Here is a 24936-nt window from a genome sequence, read left to right as displayed (position 1 = left end):
ATAAATTATTCTCTTGGTTCTGCTCATTTCACTCTGCATCAGTTCATAAAGTCTTCCTAGGTTTCTCTGGAATTGCTCCCTTCATTGTTTCTTATAGCATAATATATATGGAGTATATAGCATTCCCTTTCATTAATAATTTGTTTAGTCATTAAATAATTGATAGGGATCCCATAGTTTCCAGAGTCTTCTTTTTGTGTGTTTTTTTCTTTTAATCTTTCATAATCAGGAAGTTTGTTTTGCTTCTGACTCTTCCATCCTCCCCCACCTATCTATATTTTTTCCCCTGTTGAGTTTGTTGTATTTATACACCAAACTGTGTGTGTGTTTGTATGTTTTCAAACCTTCTTTATCCATTTCAAGTAAGAGTGAAGTTCACCTGATGTCTTTAACCTGATTCACAGAATTTCCCCACTCCTTCCTTTATGTTTGTATACTTTTCATACCACAATTATGAGAAATAGCAAGTTTCACCTTCCCCCTTCCCTTCTTCTACATTATTGTATTTGTTGTATTCTTCATCCTTTTTCCTCTCTTGAAAGCCTCAGAATAGAACCAACCCATCCCTGGTCCTCTGCTTTTTAAAAATTTTACTCCCCTGATATCCTTTGAAGAAATTAAGATTCTCAAAGAGCATTTATTTCTTTTCCCCTATTAGAATGTTGGCTCTGTGTGATTACATAACCCAGTTGCTCAAATAAATTTACCTTTTAAATTTCTTTGGACTCTTTTTTTTTTTTCAGAGTCTTTCTTTGGTATTTTCATCATAAATGCTAAACTAAAATAAAATAGATTTTAAAATCCTCTATTTTAATGAAGGATTTTTTGCCCTGTAGGAATTTACTCAGCTTTTAGGTAAATTATTCTTGGTTATAAAACTATCTTTTTCCTTTTAGAATATTGTATTCAAAGGTTTCTTCTCATTTTTAGTAGGAGGTTCCAGGTCTTGTGTGAGTCTGATCATGGCAGTTTGATATTTGAATTTCTTCTTAATGAGTGTTTGTAGGGGCAGCTAGGTGGCGCAGTGAATAGAGCTCTGGCTTGGAGTCAGGAGGACCTGAGTTCAAATCCAGCCTCAGACACTTAACACTTACTAGCTGTATAACCTTGGGCAAGTCACTTAACCCCAATCACCTTACCAAAAAAAAGAAAGAAAGAAAGAAAAGAAAAAAAATGAGTGTTCGTAGTATTTTTCCTTTTGTTGTAGGAGCTTTGGGTTTTTGCTATTAGACTCTAGGACTTTTCATTTTTGGAGTATCTTTCAGGGAGTGATTGGTTAATTCTTTTTATTTTTTCTTTGCTCTATGATTCTAATATATCTGAATAGGTTTCATTTATGATTTCTTGAAATGTGGTATCCAGCAGAGAGAGAGAGAGAGAGAGAGAGAACGAGCTATCCTTTACCTCTTTTCCAGATCAATTGTTTTTGACATCAGATATTTTAAATTATCTTCTATTTTTGGCTTTTGATTTTGTTCTCATTTTTTCCTGCTATATGTCAGTCATGGATCTCTGTTTGGTCTGTTTTTTTTTTTCAGCGAGCCCATTATTTAGGTTAGGTCAGCACTTTCTCTTCTAAGCTATGTACTGTCTTCTTGTTCTTTTATTCCAGAATTCTTACTTCACTAAAAAGAAAAAATCCCCCTTTTTTCCAGGTATTCGTGCTGAGGTTTAGGGTTCTCACTCTCTGACTTCTCAGAACAGAGTTCTTGAGACCTCTCATTCAGTCAGTAAGCATTTAATGGGCACTGTGCAAAGGGCTGGGGATACAAAGAAAGGCAAAAGACTGTCCTTGCCCTCAAGGGCACAGTCTAATGGGAGTGACAGCAAGTAAACTAATATGTACAAACAAGCTATATACAGGATAAATAGGAAATAATTAAAAGAGAGAATCATTAGAATTAAGGATTGGTAAAGGCTTCCTGTAGAAGGTGGAATTTTAGTTGGGACTTGAAGGAAGCCGATAGACAGAGATGAGGAGGGACAACATTCCAGGTATGGGGACAGCCAGAGGAAATCCCTCAGTCAAGAGATGGAGTGTTTCATTGGAAAAATAAAGAGAGCAATGCCACTAGATCTAAGAGTATGTTGTTGGCATATAAGGTATAAGGAGACTGGAAAGGTGAGAGTGGGGAGAGTAGGTTATAAAGGGCTTTGAACACTAAACAGAACATTGTTAAAAATTTGATCCTGGAGGCAGTAGGGTGACACTAGAGTTTATAGACTATGTTTGAGTCAGAACTTTAGGAAAATCACTGTGGGCACCTTGGCTATATTGATAGGAACATTGTCACATCATGCTGTTCTCCTAGTTCTGCTCTCTTGGCTCTGTTATCAGTTCATGTACATTCGTGTAAGTCTTCCCATATTTTTCTGAAACTGTCTCTTTCACTATTTCTAACATCATAGTAGTATTCCTTAACATTAATATATGATAATTTTGATAGTAGCTGACCTTTCCATAGGTTTAATATCTTCCTTGCCCCAACCTTGGAAGGTGAGGCTGAGAGGATGTGGCTTTGCCCAGAGTCACCTGGCTAGAAAGTGTCTCATGAATCTAAGTCCAGTGCTTTTTGCACAATAAGCTGCCACTTTGTGATAAAATAATATCCAATTTATAGAACATTAACATCAAGTTGGGGGAAAGTGAAAATAATGCCATCAGTTTAACAGAACACTTCTGAAAAAGTCATTCAGCTTATATTAAGGAAAACTAAACCCACCTTCTCCAGCATTCTGCACCAGAACATGTTCTTATTTGGTGCCTTAGACCCTGCTTCCTGGCAGTTAATCAACAAACATTTATTAAGTGTCAACTGTGATAGGCAGTGTATTTGGCAATGGGGGTACAAATGTAAGAGCTACATACAGCATCTTTACAGATGAGTAAATACAAGATGATACACCCACAGTTATTTTGAGAGAAGTCAGGAGATTTTGGAAAGCTTCTGGAAAGAGGAGGTACTTGACTTGAGCACTAAAGAGGGCTGGAGGTCCTGGACAGTAGAAGGAGGAAGAGTGTTTTCTTGGGAAAATGGGAGATAGCCTAAGAAATGGCATAGGAGATGGAATGCCATCTTTAGGGAGCAACTACTAGGCTGATTTGGCTATAATGCAGCATGAGTAAGAGAGAAGCAGCCAGTAGCCCAGTGGATAGAGCACTGGGCTTGGAATCAGGAAAACCTGAGTTCAGATTTACTCTCTCACATTTATTATCTGTGTGACCCTCAGTTAACTTCTGTCTGCCTTAGTTAATCCTTCATAAAATGGGAGTAACAATAGCACCTATCTTGAAGGATTATTGTGAGGATCAAATGAGGTAATATTTTAAATAGTGCTCAATACAGTGCCTGGAACATAATAAGTTCTATATAAATGTTTATTCTATTCCATTCCATTTCACTTTGTTCAGTCATTCCCCAGTTGATGGACAAGCCCTTCATTTTTAGTTCTTTGCTACCACAAAAAAGTGCTATAAATATTTTTACATTTAGTACATTTACATTTACTTTTTTTTTTGTTTTTTCTTTGCTCTCCTTGGGGTGTAAAACCTAATAGTGGTAGAGTTCTGTCGAAGAGTATACATAGTTTAATAATTTGTCTTTTTGGAGACTGAAAGTCCAAGGACCATCATAAACCACCTGCACTGCTGATCCTCAAAGAAGCTTTGACCTACTCTGTTTCTAGCCTGGGCTGGTTCACCCTTTCTTAGGTTTATTATCTTTTTGTTTGTTTGTTTGTTTTTTGTTTTTGTTTTTTGGCTAGGCAATGGGGTTAAGTGACTTACCCAGGGTCACACAGCTAGTAGGTGTCAAGTGTCTGAGGCCAGATTTGAACTCAGGTCCTTCTGACTTCAAGGCTGGAACTCTACCTGCTGGACCACCTAGCTGCCCCTTAGGTTTATTTTCTATCCTGAAACTTTGGTGAAGTCACTACTTGTTTTAATTAATTTTTAGTTGACTCTTTAGAATTCAGCATACAAACCTTCATGCATTTTAAAAACTCAACAGTTTTGTTTTCTCTTTGCATGTTTACTCTTAACCTCAATGTTTTTTTCTTGTTTTATTATTATAGATGTCATTCTAGCAATATATCAAATAGTGATGGTCATAATGAGCATTCTTGCTATACTCATATAATTTCCATTGTTCCTGCTATAGTGTGGTATATTATATTGATAGTTTTCCTAATGTTTAACCAACCCTACATTGCTGGTATAGGTCCAATCTGGTATATGTATAGTCTTTGTGATATGTTGTTGTAGCCTCTTTGCTAATTTTCTTTTAAAGCTTTGGTATCAATGTTTATTAGGTCCGTAGTTCTCTTTGTTTTGACTGTCTCTATATCAAGACAATATTTATATCATAGAAGAAATGTGGTAGGGTCTCTTCTTTTGCTATTTTTGAAAGCATTTATGAACTACTGGAATCTGTTGGGTTTTTTTTTTAAATGGAATTTGCTTATAAATCCATCTAGTCCTCAGATTTTTTCCTTTTGGAGTTCATTTATGGTTTGCTCAGTGTCTTTATGAGATTGAGCTTTATAAATTCTCTATTGTTTGATATGTTTTTTTTTCAATTTTATTTTACTTTTAGGGCTTAATTCTACCTTCGCCCTCTATCCCTAACTCCACTGAGAAAGTAAGAAAAACAAAACTAGTTTGAAAACATATAGTGAAGAAAAATAAATTCCTACTTTGTTCATGTTTCTTTTCCTTCTCTCCCCCATTAAAGAACCCCCAAACAAATACCAGCATAAGCTACAATCTGTACTCTGAGTCTATCACCTTTCTGTCTGGAAGTGTGTAGTTTATTTCATCAAGAATGTTCTGGAATTATGATTGGTCATTGTGTTGATCAGAGTTCCTTATAAGCCTTTCAAAGGTTTGGTGTTTTTTAAGAACTGTATTGCTGTTATATAAATTGTCCTCCTGGTTCTCCTCATTGCTCATTGCATCAGTTTGTACAAGGCTTCCCAGGTTTCTTGGAAATATCCCTTTCCTCATTTAGAAAAGCACAATAATATTCTGTCATATTCATATGTCATAAGTTCAGGCATTCTTCATTTCATGGATACTCCTTCAGTTTCCCTTTGCCACCATAAAAAGAGCTGCCTGCATATTTTTATTTGCATCATTTTCCTCTTTCTTTTATCCCTTTCAGGGAGAAAACCTAGAATTGGTATGACTACATTAAAGAGTATGCACAGTTAATAGCTTTGTGGGCATAGTTTCAAATAGCTTTCTAGAATGACTCATCTAGTTCACAGTTTCACCAGCAGTGCATTAATATACCTGTTTCCTCTTAGCACCTTTAGCATTTGTCATTTTCCCTTTTTTTGGTCATCTTTGCCAGTATAATGGGTATGAAGTATATCTCAGAGTTGTTTTAATCATTTCTCTAATTATTAATGATTTTGAGCATTTTTTTCCCACTGTTAATAGCTTAGATTTCTTCCTCTAAAAACTGTCTTTATCCTTTGGCCATTTGGCAATTGGGGAATGGTTCTCATTCTTATAGATACAAATCATTTCCTTATTTATCTTAGAAACAGAGAAACATGTTGCAAATTTCCCCCCCCAATTTCCTACTTCCTCTAATTTTAGCTGTTTGCTTATGCACAGACTTTTAAATTTTATGTAATCAAAATGGTCACGTTTATAGTTTTCCCCCAATTTTTGTCAAATAATGAGTTCTTGCTCCATTATCTTGGGGTCTTAGGATTTATCAGACACTAGTGCTCAACTAGCACTGAGCTAGCTCTTAGAAAGCTTTAAATGCTAGACCAAGAGTGAGGAGCCTACAGCCTCGAGGCCGTATGTAGCCCTCTAGGTCCTCAAAGGGCTGCAGTTGAGGACCTAGAGGGCCACATGTGGCCTTGAGGCCACAGGTTCCCCAACCCTATGTTAGACCAAGGATTTCTAATTTTATCCTAGAGGCAATCAGGAGTCAGTGAAGATTTTTGAGTAGAGGAATGACACAATCATATAAATTTTTTGGGAATATATAATAGCTGTGTGGGAGATGGAAAGAAGGGAATCAAGGAGCCTAAATAGAAGGTTATTGCATTAGACTGGGCCTGAGTTGATGAGCGCTTTAGTTAGGTAAATGGCTATGAGTGGATAGAATCAACAAGACTTTTGATAGTTGATTGGATGTTGGTGGTGAGGGTGAAGGAAGAATCAAGGATTATTACAAGGTTTTGAACTTGGGTGATCAAAAAAGGGTTATGGCACTCTTATAGAAACAAGAAAGTTTAGTACAAGGATGAATTTGGGGGTGGGAGTTATGAGTGTGTTTTTGGACATAAGTTGGAGATAACCCACAAGATCATCAAGTGCAGGTATCCATCATTTGCTTTGCCTTTCACCAAGGATAGTGTTCTTCATGATAGGAGCCCTCTGGCTTGATGGCAAAAAGATCTTTTCCACATTTCAGTGGTCTGTAGACAATGAACTGGGACCAGAGTTGAACAGGAGAACAGGTTAGATTGCATTGAGGAGTTTGTAGACCTCTTTAAATGACTTCTGATTTATCCTTAAAGCTAATGTTCATCTTTTTTTTTTTAAATACTGGTGTTCTGATGATACCAGCTGAAGTTCATGGAACACTATATGGTCTGTGAAGAACTGAAGTTGAGTATCACTTAAAGAGACGTGTAGAAATACTTGGGTGGGCGTGAGCAGGCTTCTGCACGTTTCAGAGAAGGAATTACATAATTGCTATGCCACGCTTGTTATCAGGGAATTACACAATAGAAAAGGATAGGCTAGTCAAACATAAATAGCATAGATAAATAACAAATGGATAGGTCACGTGGTATCATGATGTCAGGAGGCTTATTGGTTGGATTCCTTTTTGTGAATTTAGGGAGCATGTAAATGAGAGTCACACAAGATGGGCAGATATGGGTGGGTTGCAACTTCATCTTTTTAGGAAATACATTAATGAAATCTAAGCTGCATTGTAGTATTGTAGACACACGTACTAAAGAGATATTTCCGTTCATGCTGAATAATTTACATCTTACATCATAATAAAATTGATAAGTGTTGTTTTAATCTCAGCATTTTTCTTTTACGGAGAAGAAATGTAAACTAAAAACTTATAATACTCTAATAATAATAATAATAATAATAATAATAATAATAATAATAATAATAGTGTACCCACAGCCTTTGCTGTTGAAATAAATAGAAAGCATTCAGAAAAAGTATTATGGGGAAGAATATTTTCTTTCTATCATAGTTCAGTGTTTTAATTCATTAATTTTGGAGGAGCATATCATCTGATGCAACTGATTATATAAATATGGAACTGAACCTTTCTATTAATGAAAATTGTGGAAATGCTTCCTTGAACTGTTGTATATGCTTTCAAAAATCCATTGTCTTAGAATTTTCTTTTCTATCTACCTTTGATTTCTTTCTCCCTTTTCCCTCAAAATAAAATAAAAAATTTCCATATCGTTGTCCTGTGATTTGCTTCTTAAAACAAATGGATTTTTTTGTTTGTTTTCACTGACCCCTGACACCCCCAGGTGTTAACGGCCTGAATTAGGAGTGTGGCCATCTGAATAGTGAGGAGGATACCAATGTGAGAGGTATTATGGAGGGGTAAATGAAATGATTTGGCAGTTGATCAGACATGTGGAGTGAAGGAGGGTGAGAAGTCCAGGATGATGCTAGGGTGTTAAACTTGAGTGATTGAAAGCATGCTCTTTTAACAGGGAAGTTTTGGAGAGAGGGTTTAGGATAGAAGGAAAATTATTTTAATTTTTGAAATGTTTAGTTTGAGATGCCTAAAGAACATACAGCTTGAAACATCTAACAGGCAGTTGAACTGTATGTGGGATTAGAGCTCAAGAAAGAGAGGAGGGCTGGATATGTGGACTTGGGAATAATCTGTCTAGAGATGATAGTTTGATCATGGGAACTAATGAAATCACCGTGTGAGAGAGTGTATAGGGAAAATAGAAGATAGTGTGAGACAGAGCCTTGAGGTATGCCCGTATTTAGGAGATGTCATGTGGAAGATGAACTATCTCAGGAGCCTGAGAAATATTCAGACAGATTAGAGAACAATCAAGAGAGAATAGTGTCACAAAAACCAATTTAAGATATCCATAGTATACCTATAGGACACGGAGTAGGCCTTGGAAATGAGCTTTTAAGAGAGTTCAAGTTTGGAAATGCCATTTATTGGTATGGGAGTCATGAAAATTGTACTAGACTTGCTTGACTGTCAGCCCACTGACAGCTTGCCTTCCCAAAAGATTTAAAAAAATAAAATGGTAAGCAGGGTGGGATATATGACCCATGTTTAATGGTTATCAGAAACTATATTGCCACAAAGCAGGCAATCTTGCCTTCTTGGGGTAGACATTGGAGTCATGAAGCCATAGAAAAATCCTCAATATTACTAAGAAAAAATAATTCCTCTGTCATCTTATTCTCTTCATTTAAAATTAGTTTCTGTATTCTTTTTGGCCCCTACCTCATTTACATATTTTAACAAATACTGATTAAAAGCTGTTGAATTTCTGGTTGCCTACTGAAACTTTACAGTGAAATCTTTCATTATAAGGCTTTGTTAAAATATACAGTGATATAAGGCTTTCAGACCTGCATTTTAATGCAGGTGGGAGTAAGCTATCATCTATGCTTCTCTAAATTTGAATGGGTTATTTTGGGCTGTGCTTTATAAAAATTTTGATAAACAGGTGTGGATAGTAATGAGCTATATTGTAGTTTGTAAGGATGTTCTCTACAGCTGAAGGCTTTTAAATTGATTACCACCTGCTGTCCCTGGAAATGGTTAGATAGTACCCCACAAATTACATGTTTCGTCATTATGACATGATAAAAGAATTGGTTTTTGTTTTCGTGCTTGGAATGTGGTAGATAAAATTGTTAGCTTTCCTTGGCAGCTTTATTTTCTTGTAAATGTTTATTTGGACCTGTATGCATATGTGTGTAAATATGTATTTATATTTTATGTTGCAATTACTGTAACAGTATATTTTTGACACTAGATTTGATTTTTAGAGACTTATTGTCATGATCTCATCTGTTATTTAGATGCTTTGACTTCCAAATTGCTTAAAGATTATATACCCTTAAAAAAAGTGACTTGGTTTTTCATTGTTCACTCAGAACTATAGCTTTGTGATGTTATCTTGAGTAGTTTTTAAAATTATTCTACTCAGGGAAGGTTTATCCCTGTATTCTTTGCAATGTTTACTGGAGAAGAAATACACAAAGAGGTAAACTTCAGCCATATTCTTTTAAAACATTGAAACATAAATGAACTAACATAAAAGTAACAAAATAAGATAAGAACAGCTCAAGGTTATTTTATTCAGCCCATGTTCAGTAAAAAAAGAGAAATACCAGTATGATTATGAATTCAAAGGTATGTGTGTGTTGCTATGTTTTCTTGGTGATTTAAATAGTCATTGAGTAGGTGGAAACTTATTTCATTCAAGGAATATTTACTAAGTGTCTACTCTATGCCATGCACTATGATAGGTGTCAAGGGAAATATAAGGATTAATAGAGATAAAAATAAAGATTAATACAGAGATGAAATATAGAATTAGTCTCTTTACATTATAATACATGTAAGTATAAGTTCCAAATGACATAGGAACAAAGTGCTGTGTAATAAGATGTAGGCAAATCTGACCTGATTAGGGGGTAGGGAGTGGGGCGGCAAGCTGTGGAGGATCAGAGAATGCTTAAGTAAAATAAGTTGCATTTAAGCCCTTACTTCAGAAATATTAACAGCCAAAAAATGGGGGGGGGCTGGAAAAAAAAAACATTCCAGGCATGTGCAATCCAGTGGAGGAAAAAGAGCACCTAATTTTACACCTGAAGACCTGGATTCCCATCCTGGTTCTGTTCTTTAACTTGAGTCTTAAGTAAAACACGTTACCTCTCTAGGGCTCAGTTTCCATATACGAATGATGGGCTTGGAATATGTGATCTCTAAGAGCTTATCCCACTCTAACAATTTATGAGCCAAGGCATAGAAGTGGGAAATTCACATGAGGTGTGTTTGGAGAAGTACATGCAAGTATTCAGTTTCTAATGAGTTTAGGTTTGGTGAGAAATTGGTAAATTGTATCCAGTTTGCAGAGATCAAACAACTGGGCTTTGAAATTTAATTGGTCAGCAGTGAGGAGCCACTGAAAGTTTTTAAGCATTGGAGTAGCTCCATCACATAACTGTGATTGAAAGTATGAATTATTTCTAAAGAAATAGATTAATGAAAATTATCTTCTTGTTGTAACTTGAGCAGCTGGAGAGGCCAAAAGTTGCAGTGTAAATTGTAGTAGAAAAAAGATTTTTGTTGTTGTGTAGTCGTTTTCAGCCTTCATAACCCCTTTTGGGTTTTTCTTGGCAAAAGATTCTGGAGTGGTTTGCCATTTTCTTCTCCAGCTCATTTTGTAGATGAGGAAACTGAAGCAAACAGAATTAAGTGACTTGCCCAGGCTCACCCAGCTAGTAAGTACCAGAGTAGAAGAAAGATTAGAAATGTGTTTGTGTGTGTGTGTGTGTGTGTGTGTGTGTGTGTGTGTGTGTGTGTGTGAGAGAGAGAGAGAGACAGAGAGACAGAGACAGAGACAGAGAGAGAAAGAAGAGAGTATTAGAATTGGAAACAACTTCATCAGAAATTGAATATCAGAATTGGAAGGGGCCGTAGAGTTTATCATTCTTTTAAACCTGACTAGCATGTAAAATTTCTGATTATAAATTTGGATAACTAGGCTCTGAAAAATATGGTAACCAATTTGTTATTTTTTGAGTGTATTATAGTTACTGTGGGCTTCAGATCGAAAATTGCCTCAGACCCATCAGTCAAGCCCATCAATATTCCAGGGAGTGGAGCCATGATGATGGAGTAAAAGCAGTGTCTTGCTTAAGCTCTCCCCCAAATCTCTCCAAATACCTGTAAAAAATGACTCTAAACAAATTCTAGAGCAGCAGGACTCACAAAAAGACAGAGTGAAACAGATTTCCAGCCCAGTGCAACCTGGGTGGTTGATAGGAAAGGTCTGTTGCGCCAGGCTGGGAGAGGAGCGCAGTTCAGCATGGGCAAAAGACTGAGCAGGCCTTAGGACACTGAATCAAGGGCAGCTGTGGTGGTTTCCAGACTTCTCAATCCACCAATGCTAGAGACAACTTAGAAGGTCAGTGGGAAAGGTCTGTTGGACCAGGGTGAGAGAGGAGCATGGTCCAGTCTTGGCCCTAGCACAGCCTTGGGGCAGTGGTCACAGTGGCAGCAGCTGTGTCTGGAGCTCTTGGCCCACAGATGGGAGTGGGGTGGTAGTGGTGAGGGGGCAGGGAATTGAGTGGCTGATCAGAGGGGAATTACAGGGATCTCTCTGATGGCACTGAGACAGGATTCTCTTGTGTTGCTCGTGCTTGGACCTGGGTTGTAGTCCTGGGGCAAGGAGGAGCACTGACAAGGTGGAGCTTGTGGTAGCAGTGAAGAGAGAATCCTCTTTACAATTCCAAGGCAGAAAAGTGTGCTTGTGGTCACTCATAGACCAGAGCACAGACCAGGAAAGTAGTAAACAATTCTCCTTTGATAATATCACCTTGGAAGAACTGAAAATTTTACAGATCCCTAGAAGTGTCTCTGAAAACAGTTACACAAAATGCCTGAAGCTTGGGACAGTACATCTTCCACCCTGGAAACAGATTTAACAAAGAACTAAAAGTCAAGTAATTAGCTGGGAACATGAGCAAACAAAGGAAAAAATCCTCAAGATTATAGAATCTTACTTTGGTGACAAAGAAGATCAAAATGTATGACCAGAAGAAGACAACAGTCAAAGCCCCTACATCCAAAGCCTCCAAGAAAAGTATGAATTGGTCTCAAGCCATGGAAGAGCTCAAAAAGGATTTTGAAAATCAAGTAAGAGAAGTAGAGGAAAAATTGGGAAGAGAAATGAGAATGATGCAAGAAAATCATGAAAAACTAGTCAACAGCTTGCTAAAGGAGACCGAAAAAAATTACTGAATTAAATAACACTTTAAAAAATAGATTAACCCAAATAGCAAAAGAGGTCCAAAAAGCCAGTGAGGAGAAGAATGCCTTAAAAAGCAGAACTGGCCAAATGGAAAAGGAAGCCCAAAAACTCATTAAGGAACATAATTACTTAAAAATTAGAATGAGCAAGAAGAAGCTAATGACTCTATGAGAAATCAAGAAATTATAAAACAAAACTAAATGAAAAAATAGAACACAATGTGAAATATCTCATTGGAAAAACAACTGACCTGGAAATTAGATCCAAGAGAGATAATTTCAAAATGATTGGACTACCTGAAAACCATGATCAAAAAAACAATCTAGATATCATCTTTCAAGAAATTATCAAGGAAAACTGCCCTGATATTCTAGAACCAGAGGATAAAATAGACATTGAAAGAATCCTCTTATCACCTCCTGAAAGAGATCCCCAAAAGAAAACTTCTAGGAATATTATGGCCAAATTTCAGAGTTCCCAGGTCAAGGAGAAAATATTGCAAGCAGCTAGAAAGAAACAATTCAAGTATTATGGAAACACAATCTAGATAACACAAGATTTAGCAGCTTCTACATTAAGGGATTGGAGGGCTTAGGATATGATATTCTGGAGGTGACAGAAGGTAGGATTAAAACCAAGAATCACCTACCCAGCAAAACTGAGTAAAATCCTTCAGGGAGAAAATTGGACATTGAATGAAATTGAGGCCTTTCAAGCATTCTTGTTGAAAAGACCAGAGCTGAATAGAAAATTTCACTTTCACATCCAAGACTCAAGAGAAGCATGAAAAGAGAATCATAAGGGACTTTTTAAAGTTTTAAAATCCTACGTGGAAAAATTATATTTGTAAATCATGAGACATTTCTCAGTATTAGTAGTGTGTGTGTATGTATGTATGGACAGAGGGTACAGGGTGAGTTGAATATGAAGGGATGATATCTAAAGAGAGGATTGTACTGGGAGAAGGAGAAAGAAAGAGGGTGAATGAGATAAATTATCTCCCATGAAAGATGCAAGAAAAAGCTTTTACAGTGCAGGGGAGAGTAAATGAGTGAGTCTTATTCTCATTGGGTTTGGCTTAAGGAAGGAATAGCATGCATACTCAATTGAGTATGGAAATCTATCTTATCCTACAGAAAAATAGGGGAGAAGAGGTGTAGATTGGTGGAGGGAGTAATCAGAAGCAAACACTTTTGAGGAGGAACAAGGTCAGGGAGAGAATAGAATAAATGGGGGATGGGATAGGATGGAGGTAAATATAGTTAGTCTTTCACAACATGACTATTATGGAAGTATTTTGCATGACTACACATGTATAACCTGTATCGAATTGCTTGCCTTCTCATTGAGGGTGGGTGGGAAAGGAGGAAGGGAGAGAAATTTGGAACTCACAGTTTTAAAAATGAATGTTAAAAATTATTTTACATGCAATTAGGAAATAAGATATAAAGGCAAAGGGATATAGAAATTTATCCTGCCCTACAGGAAAATAGAAGGGGAAAGGGATAACAGAAGGTGAGGGTGATAGAAGTGATGACAGATTGGGAGAATGGGTATTCAAAATGCATGCCATCTTGGAGTGGGTGGAGGGGAGAGATGGGGAGAAAATTTGATAATTTAATTATAATAATAATAATTTTAAAAAAGAAAAGCATATTCCTTCATCTATCTGAGTTTCACAATATGGCCCAGTTATTGCTACCATTGAGTTCTACCTTGATACCTATTGTGCTATGTAATCTGGGGTTCGTGATGTGTGTGCCAGCAGTAAATAATCTTTTTGTGGTCCTGTCCAAAGTGAAAAGACTTTGAATATAGGTACAATTATATACTCATCCAAGTTTTAGGACACTAATTTCAGAGATATTCATCATGAAAGATGGTATTTTTCAGCTATAACACATCAAGATAGTCTCCTAAGGTTTAGAAGAGTTACTATCTTCCTTTGTCAGTAGGATAGAGTACACAGATGAATGAAGTCACAAAGTAATGTTAACTGGATTAAGTACTGATATTTTTTGTTAGATCAGGTTATCTTAAAGAGAATAAGGTAAATAGACTTGAAGTCTTTTTGAAAACTCATTTTATATAAATGCTAGGTGTTATACACAGACTTACAGAAGCTCAGAGTTGGAAGGATTCTCACAGCTAATCTAGTTCAACCTATACCTAAATAATCATCCCTGCCACGTATACACAACAGGTAGCCATCCAGTCTTTGACCTAAAGAAGCCTAGTGAAGAGGAAACTCCAGTGTACTGTGTACTGTACTATGTACAGTTCTGTTCATAGACTAAATCTGTATCTCTTAAATTGATACTTATTTCTCATAGTTTTGCTCTCTGTGGCCAGTTAAAAGAGACATAATCTTTTTTCTTTATGAGTAGCCCAGAGCCCTTCTTTCCAAAGCATCTCCATTCCCTCCAACTGATCCACATTTGGCATGGTCTAAAGGCTCTTAACTACCTTAGTTGCTCTGCCCTTTATTTCCTCCTTTTTGGCAGTGTCCTCCTTAAAATGGGGTACCCAGAAATGAGCATGGTACCCATGCTTGTTCTTATCAGGAAGAGTAGTAGTATAGTGTGACTATCATTTCCTTAGTCTTGGATACTGTATAACTTGTTACAGCTTTAGTTTACTTTTTTTTTTTTTGTAATTGTGACTTGGGGTCACACAGCTAGTAAGTGTCAAGTGTTTGGTCTGAGGCTGGATTTGAACTCAGGTCTTCCTGACTTCAGGGCCAGTGCTCTTATCCACTGTGCCACCTACATACCCCTTACTTTTGCTTTTGGTTATTATGTGCTATCTTGTACAAAGAGCTGATCTCAGAGTCAGGAATTCTTTGGGTTCAAATTCTACCTTTAACACAATGGTTTTGTAAACTCTGAGCAGTTCACTTAACTTATTGCTGCCTTAAATAATTCTATAAAACAGTAAGTTGCAAACAAGATACTCCGTATCAAGGTGTACGCAGTATCAGTGAAATTACTGGTCCAGTCTTTAGCCCCATCTCTGTCACAGTGGATTTTAGGTTCATTAAAATGCCAGATAATTTTTATGTAGACTTCTGTCTACTCTTAACTTCTCTATCTTGTTTTTGTAAAGTCGGTATTTTAAACTCAAGTGTAAGACTTTACATTTGTCTCTGTAAATGCCATTTTTTATTTCTGTCTAGTGTTCTGTCTTGTCACGATCTTTTTGGCTCCAGTCTTTGAGAGCCTCTTTTGACTCTCTCACCATTATGTCACTACCTGTGGATTTTATAAATATGCTACATTTTTAAATAAATCATTGATAAAACATTGAACGGAATGGGGCCATATCCCTACGTCACTGCCTTTTGGAGCTTTTCCAGGTTGACATTGAACCATTTATGACTGCTCTTTGAGTATGGTCATTCAACAGTTCCATTGTCTATTCCACATCATTCCATATTTTCTCCAAGACAGACATGAAAGGCTTAGTTAAATGTTCTTTATAGTTTACCTAAGAAAACTGTAACTATAGAATTTCCCTAACATACCAGTAGAGTGACCTTATTCAAAAGGAAATAGACTATAGCATGACTTGGTATTCTTTATTTTGCAATTGCATGTAAAAAATTTTTAACACTCATTTTTAAAATTTTTGAGTTCCAAATTCCCTCCTTTTTTTCCTGCTTTGAGAAGGCAAGCAATATGATAGTGATTATACATGTGAAGTCTTACAAAATGTATTTCCACATTAACACATCCAAAACAAAAAAAAAAGTAAAGTAAAAAAAGTATCCTCCAATTTACAAGTAGAGTTCATCTGATCTCTCTCAGGAGGTAGATAGTGTTTTTCATCATTAGTCCTTTGGAGTTGGACATGACCTATTGTTTATGAAATATATTGTCTCTTTGTATACAGTTATGATTATGACTCCCTTTTCTAATTGAGGCAGTGTGATATAATGGATGAAGTTCTACTCATGGAGTCAGTAATCCTCCAGCATTTTTCTTATTGGCCCTGAGAAAGTCACTTACCCTCTCTCAACTTCTGTTTTTTTCATCTATATTTGTATGGATAATAACCATAGCACACTATATTTTTTATGGGATTATGTCAAGTGACATAATGCCTTTAATAAATTTGGAAAACCTTAAAATAATGCTATAGAACCTTAATTAACTTAACCTTAATTACCTGACAAGCCTGAAAGTAATACTTTAGAAATAGTAGTAGTAATCGTCATCATCATTATTATTGTGATCAAACCTTTCTCATGGATGGTTTTTGCTTCTTTTTCTTTTAATAATAAACCATCTAGGTTAGGTTATTAGATTATGTTTTTCACCCTGAGTTAAACCGCTAAGAATTTTCATAGATGACTTATCTTTTCAATAAATTTTTTTCAGTCTAGGCCTGGAATTCACCTAAGAAGATTTGAATAGTATGATATTACATGGTCAGCTAACTTAATGCTTATAAAGGGCAGAAGTATACTTTCTTGTCTAATGAAAATTTAAACCCTTTTGAAAATAAATCAGTAAGCATTTATAAAGAGCTTGCTATGAAAGAAAGGCAAAAAAATAGTCTCTGCTCTCAAGGCTCACAGTCTAATGGTGGAAATAATATGAAAACAACTATGTACAAACAAGGTGTGTGTGTATGTATGTGTGTGTGTATATATATGTATTGTATATATCTATATGATAAATTGGAGCTAATTAACAGAGGGTTGACATGATCATTAAGGAGAATGAGGAAAGATGGGATTTTCATGGGGACTTGAAGGAAGCCAGGATTTGATGACTGTTGAGGATAGAATTCTAGACATTGGGGACATCTGTGAAAATGCATAGAGTGAGGAGATATGGAATAGTTTGTGCAGGGAACAAGTAAGGAAGCCAGTGTCACTGAATTTCAGAGTAGGTAGAGGATGGTCAGGGATGGGAAGAGGGAGGGCTGAGGGGAGGCAAAGAAGGGAAGATGTGTACGGAATGTTAGGGGAGACGTAGCACCTCTGGTGTCAGGGCTTGCCAAACCCTCTTTAGGGCTGCTTATCTGCATTTGGTGTCCACCTTACTCACCCAGCTCTCATCTGTGGCTCCAAGAAGCTATAGTAATGTGCATCAGCTGCACTCTGGTAAAACCATCTCTGTAGACGGGCTAAAACCAGGTTGAGGATAACTGATAGGCCTCAAACCTCTTGGTGAGCTAGGGGGATGTCCACTCTAAGTATGTGAAGGCTTCCTTCTATGGAATGGATGGATGAGAACAATCTGTTCCAACAGTCATGAAGGTAGCTGAAGCAAGCACTGTGGAATGCTTAGAGCTTGGTCAGACATGGAAGACATCCACTGCATTGTGAGTTGTCGCCAGTTATCTTGACTTTTGTCTTGTCACTGAACTTCAGTGACCCTGGAAGAAAGAGTGAGCCTGACAAATTTGTGCAGCTCTGCCTCACTTAAATCCAGTTCACACACTCTGTGAAGTCATTTGGTCTCCTTTGAAAATGAAGGATGAACATCAACAGGTAGGAGGTGGGTATAAGGCATAAGAAGACTGGAAAGGTAGAAAGGAACTTGGTTATAAAGGGCTTTAAGAACCAAACAGAGGGTTTTAAATTTGATCTTGGAGGTGATAGGGAACAACTCAAGTCTGTTGATTGGGAGGATGAGTAATGTGCTCAGACCTGTGCTTAAAAAATGTTCATTTCAGCAGTTTGAGTGGAGGATATACTGGAGTGGGGAAAGGAGAACATATATTAATATATTCAACTTTTCTGAGCCTTAGTTTTTTTCTTGACTAATAGGGATAATACCATTTGGCAGATGGCAAGTCCTCTTTGTTGCTGTCAATTTCTGGATATCCTAAAGGCCTCTGGTAATGTGTGACCATAGCTCAGAGAGAGAGAGAGACAAGGAATGGATTTATAAAATTGGTTATCAACTGCTTAGAGAATATAACTGATCCCAAGGGAGTTAATGAGATTATCAAGCTAATGCTATTGTAGAATATAATGTGCTAAGGACAGAACTTTAAGGGGATGACATGGATGAAGCATCAGCAAAAGAGACTGATAAGAAGCTGCTGAACAGATAGTAGGAATACTAAGGGACAGCAGAGCACAAAAAAACAGGAAGAAAGGAAGGAATATCCAGGAGGACAAAGTGATCAACAGCTTCAAATGCTACAGGGATGATGAAGATTGAAAAAAGGCCTTTAGAATTGGCAATTATGATATCATTCATACATCTTTGGAAAGATCGATTTCAGTTGAAAAGGTTGGAAGCCAGAGTGCAGAGGTTTAGATGAGAATGAGTGGAGGAAGTGGAGGCAACTTCGAGTATCTAAATTTCTTTCTCAAGAAGTTTATCCATGAAGGGAAAGAATGTTAAAGGAAGGTAGCTATTGAGGATGATTATATCAAATGAAATCCTTTTTAAAGTTGGGAGAGACATTGGCATGTTTATCTGGGAAGGAGCCAGTAGGTGGGAAAGATTGAGGAGAGATTGTGGGAATGATAATGGGGAAAATCTGCTGGAGAATCCTAAAGGGGATAGGATCAAGGGTACATGTAGAGGAGTCTGCTTTTGTAAGGAGAAAGAACCCACTTCTTCATGTGAGACTGTGATGAAGAAAGGAATAGTATGGGGAAAATATCTGAGTTATGTGAGATGATGAGAAGGGGAGAATGGGTTAGCTTTCAGAGTGAAGGCTTCAGCTAAGAGAGTATGAGAGAATCTGCTTCTCTGGGAAGCATGAGGAAAGAAAAGGTTTATGATAACTGTTATGGGGTGTGGGATAGCAGACCACTTATTTGGTAGTAAAAACAGTTTTACCTTGCTGGCGTAGGGCCCATTTGAGATTATATAACATTAAGTTTTAGTGGACACAATCATAGCACCAAATAGGAGCAAAGGAGACAGATGGGAGTAATTCCGTTTTGGCTTTGGGCAAGGTTGTGATTGGACCTAGTCAAAGATGTGCATGTGGGAGATGAACAGCAAATAGGCAAGTTTGGTACATAAAGAAGAATTAATATTCCCACCAGCCTGAAAGGTAGACCGAATGAAGATCTTAAAGGGATCTGAACTAATACTATTCTGTTCCCAGCTCTCACCTTTCTTACTTTTATTTTTAGATGTCCTGTTCGTTTTGAATAAGGTATATCCAAAGCCATATTTTAGTTATGGGTTCCATCCCACTAATTCTCAGTGATGCTTGTGAAGTCCATTTTTTCTCCTCTCCATGAGGATCTTCACTTTACCTTGTTTTTGCCTGTACTTTGTTTCATTGTGCATACACATTTGTTGCCACGGATTTTAGTTTCTGACTCCTTTCTTGCATTTTCTGGGTAAACTTATTATTGCTAGTCTTCTTCCTGAAACATGATTGCTTTTTAAGGCATCTGAACTTAGAGTTAATGTAGGAGGTTTTCTTTTACCCCTCCCATATCATTTTGAATCTAAAGTCTTTTTGATTGAATATGTATGATATTAGATAATCTAAATTAGTGTTAGTACCCATATTAGAACATGACACCCATGGCCAAGAGCTGGTCATTCCTTTGTTTTAAGCTCTTATCCAGAAATCTATATCCTTTAAAAAGACCATGGATCAATTAGATAAAAGATTTTGCTTGTAGCTGTTTCCTTTGGAAGTTAATGTTAATTTCTGTTACCCTTCCCCAATAGTATTTAACAATTTCTTACTTTTTTGTTATATTAAAAAAGTAGAAAATGAAGTCATTAAAACAAATTTTATATATGTACTTGCATATACATTTCAGTTAAATGATTGAATTTTAATCATCATGCCCTAGAATTTATGTATTCTCTTATTTCCCCTTTCTGCAGAATATGACAGATACCTAGCATCTAGCAAAACCATGGCAGCTGCTTACCTTGACCCAAACTTGAATCACGCCCCAAGTTCAAGTACAAAGACACACCTCAGTACTGGGATGGAGCGTTCTCCTGGGGCAATGGAGCGAGTATTAAAAGTCTTTCATTATTTTGAAAATAGTAATGAGCCAACCACATGGGCCAGTATTATTAGGCATGGAGATGCCACTGATGTCAGGGTAAGTAAAATTTTCCATCGGATAAATTGGATATAGTGCCAAAAGAAAAATCAAGGCAAAATAATTCTTGTTTTAATTTTTATTAATTTATTTTTAGTTTTCACCAATAACTTCCATATGCTTTTGAGTTTTAAATTTTTCACCCTCTCCCTCCCCAATATGCCGCAATCTGATATAGGCTCTACATATGCATTCCTATTAAACATATTTTCACATTAGTCATCTTGTAAGTAACAATTAGAACCAATAGGAGGAACCACAAGAAAGAGGAAACAAAACAGAACAGAATTTTTAAAAAGCAAATAGTATGCTTCAATCTGCATTCAAACGCCATAATTCTTTCTGTGGATATGAATGGCATTTTCTGTCATGAGACTTTTGGAGATTCTTGCATTGCTGAGAAGAGCTAAGTATATCACATTTAGTCATCATTTAACGTGGCTGTTACTGTGTACAATGTTCTCCTGGTTCTGCTCACTTCACTCAGCATCAGTCCATACAAGTCTTTCCAGGTTTTTCTGAATTCTGCCCGCTCATCATTTCTTATAGCACAATAGTATTCCATCACATTTATATACCAAAACTTGTTCAGCCATTCCCCACTTGTTGAGCATCCTTTCGCTTTCCAATTCTTTGCCGCCACAGAAAGAGCTGCTATAAATATTTTTGTACATGTGGGTCCTTTTCTCATTTTTATGATCTCTTTGGGATACAGACCTAGAAGTGCTATTGCTGGATCAAAGAGTATACACAGTAGTTCCAAATTGCTCTCCAAAATTGTTGGATCAGTTTACAAGTCCACTGGCAATGCATTAGTGTTACAATTTTCCCACTTCTTCTCCAACAATTTATCATTTTCCTGTTTTGTCATGTTAGCCAATCTGATAGGTGTGATGTGGTACATCTGAGTTGTTTTGATTTGCATTTCTCTAATCAATAGTGATTTAGAACATTTTTTCATATGGTTATAGATAGCTTTAATTTCTCCATCTGAAAACTGCCTGTTCATATCCTTTGACCATTTCTCAATTAGGGACTGACTTGTGTTCTTATAAATTTGACTTAGTTCTCTATATATTTTAGAAATGAGGCCCTTATTAGAGACACTGGTTATAAAAATCCTTTCCCAGTTTTCTAAAGCAAAATAATTTTAATTTAAAGTGACAGACATTGCAAAGAAATGTTAAAATTCTGTGCAACACATAGCGTGAATTATGTAGGCAGAGATTTAATGTATAGCATTTTCAAAAAATGTAAATAGTATTTTATTTTTTCCAATTACATGTAAGGACAATTTTCAACATTCATTTTTTAATAAGATTTTTGAGTTCCAAGTTTTTCTTCCTCCTTCCCTGCCCTCCCGAGATGACAAACCATCCAATATAGGCTATACATGTACAATCATGTTAAACATACTTCCACATTAGTCATGTTAGGAAGGAAGAAACAAAAGGGAAAAACCATGGTAAAAAAAAAAAGAGAGTGAAAATGGTATGCTTCAATCTGCATTCAGATTCCATCAGTTTATCTGTATGTAGATAGCATTTTCCATTATAAGCCTTTTGGAATTGTCTTGGATTGTTGGATTGCTTCTAAGTCTGTCATAGTTGATCACTGAACAATGTTGCTGTTGCTGTGTACAATATTCTCCTGGTTCTGCTCATTTCACTCAGCATTAGTTCATATAAATCTTTCCAGGTTTTTTTGAAATCTGCCTGCTCAATATTTCTTATAGTATAATAGTAATCCATTGCATTTGTATACCACAACTTGTTCAGCCATTCCGCAGTCGGTGGGCATTCCCTCAATTTCCAGTTCTTTGCCACCACAAAAAGAGCTATTATATATATTTTTGTACCTATAGGTCCTTTTCCCATTTTTATAATCTCTTTGGAGTATAGACATAGTAGTGGTATTGCTGGATCAAAGGTTATGCACAGTTTTATAGCGCTTTGGGTGTAGTTCTGAATTGCTCTCCAGAATGGTTGGATCATTTCACAACTCCTCCAACAGTGCATTAGTGTCCTAATTTTCCCATCATCTCCAGCATTTTTAATTTTCCTATTTTGTCATGTTAGCCAATCTGATAGGTGGTACCTCAGAGTTGTTTTAATTTGCATTTCTCTAATCAATAATGTTTAGAGCATTTTTCATATGATTATAGATAGCTTTAATTTCTTCATCTGAAAATTGCCTGTTCATATCCTTTGACCATTTATCAACTAAAGAATGACTTGTATTCTTATAAATTTGATTCAGTTCTCTATATATTTGAGAAATGAGGCTTTTATCATAAATATTTACTGTAAAAATTATTTCTCAGCTTTATAGCCTTTTAAAAAGAAAAATAAAAGACATTAATCTGTGTATTACTCTAACAAAGTTATTGACATACTTTTCCTCTTTTATTGTATAAAAGATAAGGAAATAGGGAACTTACAGGTGAGGAAATTCCCTCTTCCAATTTAAGGTGGCAACTACTCTGCTACTTTGTAGGTCATAGCTTTTGTGTTATGGGCTAATGGTTAATTTGATCTTACAAAGATCTACAAAAAGGGTCCACACATTTATGTTTATATTTAAGCTGAAAGAGAGGAAAGATTTTTATCTTTTTCATAAGTATTTTTTCATAGTATTTACGTGTGAAACACTTCTTGGCCATCTAGAAAAAGATATATAAATTTTATCAACGCTATTGTAAAACAGTAAGCTTAGTGATTTTTAAAGTTTTAACAAATATTTTAATGTTGTATATAGCAGGACATTATGAATATAATACAAAGTCTTATCAATTTAATGAAAACATTTTTACCCAGCTTGTGGGTAAAACAATTCACTTTACAATTCTACATTCATGATTTTCATGTGACATGAATGTAGAATTATATCAGGAAATGATATCTCAACCCAAGTATCTTATAGACATCTTAAATTCAACTTGTCTGAAACTAAACTGATTACCTTTCTCCCCCAGTCCTTCCCCTCTTCTTTACTTCCCTTTTACTATTGAGGCTATCCCAGTGCTACCAGTTACCAGGCTTACAACCTATGTATCATCCCTGCATCTTCCCTTTCATATCCAATCAATTGTCAGTTCCTATTGTTTTTACAACATATCTTGTATATACATTACTTCTTTCCTCTGATACTGTAACCACCGTAGTGCAGGCCTTCATCACTTCATACCTGGAGTATTGCAATAGTTTGCAGGTTGTTCTCCCTGCCTTAGGTCTCTCACCACTCCAGGTCAGGGTTCACTGAGCTGTCAAAATGATCTTCTAAAGTGAAGGTCTGACCATGTCAGTAGACTCAAGTGGCTTCTTATTACCTCTAGTATTGAATATAAAATCCTCTTTTTGGCTTTTAAAGCCCTACATAACCTGATCCTTTCCTTTTCAGTGTTCTTTATATTTTAGTCTCCACCAAATACTCTGTAATCTATTGACACTGATCTCCTGATTGTTCCTCCAGACTAGCATTTTCATGGGCTGTTCCTGTGCCTGGAATACTCTCCCTCTTCATCTCTGTCTCCCAGTTTCATTTAAGTTCCAGCAACAATCCCACCTTCTGTGGTAAAGCCTTTCCTGATCCCCCTTAACACTAGTTTCTTTCCTCTGTTGATTATCTCCAATTTATCTTGTATTTGACTTATTTTTAGAATTGTTTGCTTCTTGTTTCCCCCATTAGACTGTGAGCACCTTGAAGTCAGGGACTATCTTTTGCCTTTCTTTGTATCCTCAGTGCTTAACACAGTGCCTTTACATAGTAGACACTTAATAAAAAATGTTGATTTATTAACTGCTATAAACCTTCTTTAATATTAAATATTTAGCTCCTCCATTTTGGAACTCTAGCTTATTAATTTTATATTTATATAAAAAAGAAAACACAAAACAAGTGTTGCATTAAATCTGAAAACCAACATTATTGGGTCTGCATTTTTATACGTAACTTAAAATGGAGCAAAGATTTTTCCCTTTTTTTTTAGAAAAAATGTCAAAACAAAATAAATTGTTTTGTTTTTTGATTGCCTCTGTTAACAAATGGTTATGTCAATAAATATGGGAAAAAATCTTGGGTGTCACTCACTGCGAATTGAATAGAATGACTGCTGAAAATAAAAGATGCTTGAGATTTTTTTGGAAAGGAAACTATCCCAAAGCCCCGGATGAAGCCTTGCTCTCAGCTCTGTATTGAATGATAATTATAGATGTAGAAGTAGGGAAAAACCTCTACTTATGGGTGATCTTTATTCATCTGAGAAGAGACGGGGAAATTAAACATTTTTATACTACTTACCATGTGCCAGCCACTGTGCTGTGGTTTTTATTTTTTATTTTTTCCCATTTTGTAATTTTAATTTTTTTGTAATTTTTTTTCCCATGTGCTTTTCAGTTGAATATTTTTTCTCCATTTTTTCTCCCCCCACCCCCTCCCCAAGATGGTGCACAATCTGACATAGGCTTTACATTTACATACCCATTAAACATATTTTCATATTAGTGAAGTTGTAAGTAAAAATTAAAACCAATAGGAGGAACCATCAGAAAGATGAAACAAAACTCAACTGAAGGTAAAAATAAGTGAGAGCGATTCGACTTCCGTAGTTCTTTCTTTGGATGTGGACAGCATTTTCCATCCTGAGGCCTGTGGAGATGTCTTAGATCCTCGTAATGCTGAGAAGGGTTCAGTTTTACATTCTTAGTCATTGCATAACGTGGCTGCTATTGTATACAAAGACCTCTTGGTTCTGCTCACTTCACTCAGCATCAGACCATATAAGTCTTCCCAGGTTTTTCTGAAGTCAGCCTGTTCATCATTTCTTATAGCACAATAGTATTCCA

General features: G+C 36.3%; 1 protein-coding gene across 12 annotated transcripts in view; it reads left to right on the top strand.

The window, feature by feature from the left end:
* The window catches only part of PTK2 (protein tyrosine kinase 2), a 437298-nt gene that overhangs the window by 135902 nt on the left and 276460 nt on the right, over positions 1-24936 (top strand). For 11 of the 12 annotated variants that reach the window (XM_078153765.1, XM_078153766.1, XM_078153769.1 and 8 more), the window contains one exon: positions 19866-20092. The exons of the other annotated variant lie outside the window; for it this stretch is intronic. In XM_078153765.1, the coding sequence (XP_078009891.1) occupies positions 19898-20092 (195 nt within the window). In that variant the 5' untranslated portion in view covers positions 19866-19897. The remainder of the gene's footprint in view (positions 1-19865; positions 20093-24936) is intronic. 12 annotated transcript variants of the gene reach the window in all.

Source organism: Phascolarctos cinereus, unplaced genomic scaffold, assembly GCF_003287225.1.
Source record: "Phascolarctos cinereus isolate Bilbo 61053 unplaced genomic scaffold, phaCin_HiC Scaffold_4;HRSCAF=312, whole genome shotgun sequence".
Classification (NCBI taxonomy): Eukaryota; Metazoa; Chordata; class Mammalia; order Diprotodontia; family Phascolarctidae; genus Phascolarctos; species Phascolarctos cinereus.
The sequence above is the reverse complement of the archived record's forward strand: the minus strand, read 5'-3'. Positions and strand labels throughout refer to the sequence as shown.